The 5756-nt window shown below is 41.7% G+C and overlaps 1 protein-coding gene across 1 annotated transcript; it reads left to right on the forward strand.

Moving 5' to 3' along the window:
• Window positions 1–3741: 3741 nt before the first annotated feature.
• fabp2 (fatty acid binding protein 2, intestinal) lies at window positions 3742–5529 on the forward strand (the record flags this gene model as incomplete). Its single annotated transcript, XM_079731014.1, has 4 exons — window positions 3742–3808; window positions 4501–4673; window positions 4913–5020; window positions 5479–5529. 4 exons carry the CDS (start codon window positions 3742–3744, stop codon window positions 5527–5529), a joined length of 399 nt encoding a protein of 132 aa, XP_079587140.1.
• Window positions 5530–5756: the final 227 nt, after the last annotated feature.

Below are 5756 nucleotides of genomic sequence, written 5' to 3' on the forward strand. Positions count from 1 at the left end.
TGGATGAATGAAACCAAATATGGTAAAGTATATTATAAAGATAACAATAATATATTATATATGGTAAAGAATTTATATAGTATAAGTACATATTTAGCTACATGGATTAGGTCAAAATAGTTTTAACTTCAATTCCCTTTTTTAATAGTTAAATTCATATTTTTAACTCATGCTTTGCTGTCATTCCAGAGAAGTAGTCAACCCTCTCTTAGTGTGTTCCCTAACTCTCTAGTGTGTATGAGTGTGTTCCTTAACTCTAGTGTGTTTGAGTGTGTTCCCTAACTCTCTAGTGTGTATGAGTGTGTTCCCTCACTCTCTAGTGTATATGAGTGTGTTCCCTAACTCTCTAGTGTGTATGAGTGTGTTCCCTAATTCTCTAGTGTGTATGAGTGTGTTCCCTAACCCTCTCTAGTGTGTATCAGTGTGTTCACTCACTCTCTAGAGTGTATGAGTGTGTTCTCTAACCCTCTCTAGTGTGTATGAGTGTGTTCACTCACTCTGTAGTGTGTATGAGTGTGTTCCCTAACTCTCTAGTGTGTATGAGTGTGTTCACTCACTCTCTAGTGTGTATGAGTGTGTTCCCTAACTCTCTAGTGTGTATGAGTGTGTTCCCTAACCCTCTCTAGTGTGTATGAGTGTGTTCACTTACTCTCTAGAGTGTATGAGTGTGTTCCCTAACTCTCTAGTGTGTATGAGTGTGTTCCCTAACCCTCTCTAGTGTGTATGAGTGTGTTCCCTAACCCTCTCTAGTGTGTATGAGTGTGTTCACTCACTCTCTAGAGTGTATGAGTGTGTTCACTCACTCCATAGAGTGTATGAGTGTGTTCCCTAACTCTCTCTAGTGTCAATGGGTGTGTTCCCTAACTCTCTAGTGTGGACGTCTATGATTGTGTACACGCAACATAATGGCTCCAACAACCGTGGAATTGGCTACGATTCTCCTGATATCAAACCGCAAAGTTTGATATCAGTTTTCAATATAACATAACAGGATAGCGTTTGTAGACTCGTTTGAACAAAGAGGGATCCCAAGTCCTGCTGGTTCCGCGCGGAGGGCTCTAACCAGTGACAGTTCTTTGGACACCCTGGCCTCCCTCGAGGTTCCCCTCTGACGGCCCTCGCTGGCGGCCACTGAACGGCCCTCGCTGACGACCGCTCCAGAGTTAAGATCAGTTGAGGCTTACGCAATCCTTGGAGTTGTTTCCATTCACCAGCTGGGCAGCTTTATACTGTAACTCCACCCCCCCCCGCCCTGAACACATGTGCGTACTGGAGTTAGGATTGTAAAATGTGTGAGTTTCTATACACTCAACAACACAAGGATCGTTGTGAAACACCATGGGGACGAACACGGCATTATGGATTATGGGTGTACATGTTTTGAATAGTGTCGTCCTGTGTTTCTTTGCTAGAAGGATGTTGTTTAGGCCTACTTGTTCACGCTCAAATCGTAGAGAATATGTTTCACAACATTCCTTCTTATTTGCTCTTAGATGAAAGATCGTAAAATGCTTCAAATGTATACAGATGACACACGAATAATAAGACAGAACATTTTCTACTGCTCTATGTACCATGTTTGAAACTCATCTTGATGATATAATATATTTTGTCTTGTTTAGTTCTGTTAATCTTTTAAGATTTTTTTGTATTAGTGAAATTCATACTTTCTTCTTTCATCTTTCAGGAAATGCAAAACTTTGAAAAAAATCAAAATATGCCAATTTTAGTAAGTTTACATGGTTTTTCGTATACCACAAACTATATGGATAAAATATAAATTACACGTTACGAGCAAGTACAAGTTAATATGAATCAACAAAAGTTAATTTGTAATGTATTAGTTTCACTATATATTAAAACACAGAAAAATGAAATATATATTTTGTTGAAAAAAAAGTGCCAAAATTATGTATTTTACTTATACCGCCATTTGCAATCACTGTCGTGTCAAATCGGTTATTGTTAAACTGAACTTAAGAAGGAGTGGGTCCTGATGACACAATGCGGCATCAACTCTCTCCTCACCACCTCCTTATCCTCACAACCTCTAAACTGTGCCAAATCCCTTACTGGATTTAATGGATATTTGTGTAAGAAATGACCACTGTTTATATTAGGGTTTGTGTTTGGGTGAGAGGAAAATAAAAACAGATCATGCTCAACTGTTGAATGCCTGCATTCATTCCTGTCTCTCTCCTTCAATGCCATCATGTGTTCAATACGTGTTGTTAAGAAGTTGGAGATGTTGGAGGCCCGAACTTATTATGCAGGCAGTCAATACTCCTGTATAGTGCAGGATTACAAGGCTGATTTGATGTAACAGTTTTGATTTTATTAGAGCAGCCCATCTAGTGGCTAGTTTAAGACTCACACTTGGTTAGGATACGGTTCCATTTCCCAGGAGAATCCATCATTTATACAGTCTACCGCCAACATACAATGTAGGCCTACTTGTCCAAAGTGCATGAACTACCGTTCTTGCGCCTGGCAAACTTGCCATTTTTCTGCATCAAATGTTGTAATAAAATATGAGTTGATTACATTACTGCAGTAACTGCAGAACTGTATCTGATGCTGGGCAACAACTGGCTGATAAGCTAGATCTGTGTGAATATAGATGACTAACTATTAATCCCACACATCTCTTCATCATTCCCCTCTCACATTAATAGTATCAAAGTAGAAAGGTCTCCTGTGATAAGAGGACTGAGAAAGGACAGTTCAGATACTGGGATTGTCCCTTCTGACCAAAGGACTGGAGTCTCAGGTCCTTGCAATCAATGTCTTATCAGACTGATGCCGAGCCAAACATCATTCAGCATCACAATGTGTACACGGCCTATATTTACTTAATAACTTAAAGAGGTTATGGGAGGATTCAGATCAAAGTTCCACCTGGAGGAGACACAACACCAGAGATAGATTACGTCATGTTATAAAAGGGTTGTTTAGTGCTCTGAAGTTTGACGTTTAATAAATTAGATTGGGTTTGTACTACTCCATTACAAATCATTGCTTTTATAGTGAGTTAGATAAAATATTGTGTGCCAACATCAGCAGAGTGTTCAATCAGTGCTTACAGGCCTTTATAAAACAGGGCTGCAAATCATTACAGCACCCAAATATGATAGACCTAGGCCGGCCTTTAATGACGTGGATCTGCTTTCTAATTCTCGTGTCTAATGTATTTTAGCATCGATACACATTGACATTAATACAAAAGAGAGCTCTTGAAAAGAACAAACAAAACAAAAGGAATATGTCCACTGTAGCTGGATTTGCCAGTTCAAGTACACCTTGGGAAAGAGGTGTTGTGGGATAGTTTCTCTACCCGGGTAGGTTAGTGTGTATGTATCTTATCTGTGTCTGATAACACAGATTATTGTTGCCACAGGGTACAGCCACACCTTTTGTAAACAATTGACAATTTACCAAACCGGATTACCTTTGTGTTATTTCAATAAAATCAGAAATGCCCTGAATCAATCATCACACTCACAGATATGTTTCACATCACTTTACTGATATAAGAGAGATAGGGGTGAACAGATATGAGATAAGATAAAAAAAAACATCCGTGAGCTTTCAACGGCCACATCAGCACTGATGGGCGTTAGGAAGATAAAGGTGAGGCCTACAGCAACCAGGGCTCTATAAAGAGCTGTGGCTATCTCACTCACATCACTAAGTAGCCCTCACTCATTCACACACTCACACTCTCACACTCTCACATCCACCATGACCTTCAACGGCACCTGGAAAGTGGCTCGCAACGATAATTATGAGAAATTCATGGAGCAAATGGGTGAGTGGTGTTGTTTTGGCCCGAGCGTTTTCTTTGTTTGTTTGTTCGCCTGCCGTTGAAAGCGTTGAAACATGCAGGGCATGCTGGGAGCATCGGTGGTGACAGGGTGGAAGAGGGTGTCCGTGTGTGTGGTGCGTTGGAGTAGGCCTACTTAGCTGGAGGGAAAAAAAGCAATGGAGGATGAATGGCGTGGGGGGGGGGGGGGGGGGGGGGGGGGGAGCATAAGCCTAAATAATGTCAAGCACAGCATTGGAAAAGAATTGCCCTCTGGGCAGCAGATCAGAACCACACCAGTAGTTTGGTATTTGTAGAATAAAATTAAAATGAATCAGAATTGGAATGTAACAAACTATTCTCATTTTGGGCCACCGATATACACACTCTTTGCTGGTAAACTTTCCTCAAATTGTTTATTGAAAAGTCCGACTTCATACAGTCTCTGGATAAGTCTGTTTACCATATTAATCCTGTGTGTATTTGTCTGTGCTTATTTGTGTGCATGCATTCACGTGCGGATGTGTTTGTTTTTCTGTGTGTGTGTCGTCTGTGTGTGGTTGTTTTTGTACGTGCATGTGGATGCGCCTATATGTGTGTGCATGTGCGCTTGTGTGCATTTGTGTGTCTGTATGTGTGTGTGGCTGGTGTGTGTGCGTGTCCTTGTGGTCATGGGTGTGCACGTTTGCCGTTGTCAGGGGTCAACATTGTGAAGCGGAAGCTGGCTGCTCACGACAACCTGCAGATCACAGTGCAGCAGACGGGCGACTCGTTCCACGTGAAGGAGACCAGCGCCTTCAGGACCCTGGAGGTCGACTTCACCTCCGGGGTCACCTTCGAGTACAGCCTGGCCGATGGGACCGAGCTGCAGGTGAGCAGCACGCTGTCCTCACACTCGCCCATCCATGATGCCAACGCACACACGACCACTTAACTACATTGTTGAAGAAAAGAAATTCAATGCAACGCACATTAGTAACTCAGAGATTTACATTCATTCATTTCTCCAAGGATTAAATTGATGTTGACTAAATGCTGCAGAAATGCAGGGTTGACTGAAGCATGAAAAATGTTCTTCTCTGAGATGTAAAATGGCCGCTCTCACCACAGGGCTCCTGGACACTAGAGGGAGAGACCTTGAAGGGCTCCTTCACCAGGAAGGACAACGGAAAGGTGCTGACCACCACCAGAGTGGTCCAGGGAGACGAACTCATCCAGGTCAGTCAGCCACATCTGTCCTGTTGGGTGTTTTACAAAACCATGCTCCAAAATGTGCATTTTATTAAAACATGTAAAGTCGCTTACCACCCATGTGATCAAGACTTTATCACATAAATCATCAATTCAAACAAGAGCAAGTGCTTGTGTGAGCGCATGTATGTGGGAGTGAGTGCATGCGCGTGTGTCAACACTGAACCAACATTGTTAATCAATAACATATAACTAATTGTTGTAGGTGAACGCATTCCTATGTAGGTGAAGGTCTGACCCCGATATCGGTTAGAGAGCAATATACCTTATTGTCCTAGCGACCATTTTGGTTCTTAACGCTTATAGAGGGAAGATTCTGTGAAGATACCCCACCCGGCCAGTTTTTAGATCCAAGATGGCCACTAGTGTCATAATGCCTATGGGCAGACTGTACTGTAATAAATCCATGTTACCTATTTCAACAGAGCTACAACTATGAGGGCGTGGACGCCAAGAGGTTTTACAAGAGATGTTAGAGCAACTGCGATCGCCTGACCAACAGATCGTCATGACTACAGCTTTACAGCTATACATTCATCGCAATAAACCAATGTGCACATTTCATTGGCAAAACATTTATGTATATTAAAAATATTCACTATTTGTACAAGTTGTGTTTGGTTTTAATAATAAAACCTAATTTGATACGTGCTCGCTGTGTGGTGTACATATACTCGGTGGTGGTGTTATGGGTCATTGTGAT

The sequence above is a fragment of the Pollachius pollachius genome (genome assembly GCF_949987615.1).
Source record: "Pollachius pollachius genome assembly, chromosome: 2".
Lineage (NCBI taxonomy): Eukaryota > Metazoa > Chordata > Actinopteri > Gadiformes > Gadidae > Pollachius > Pollachius pollachius.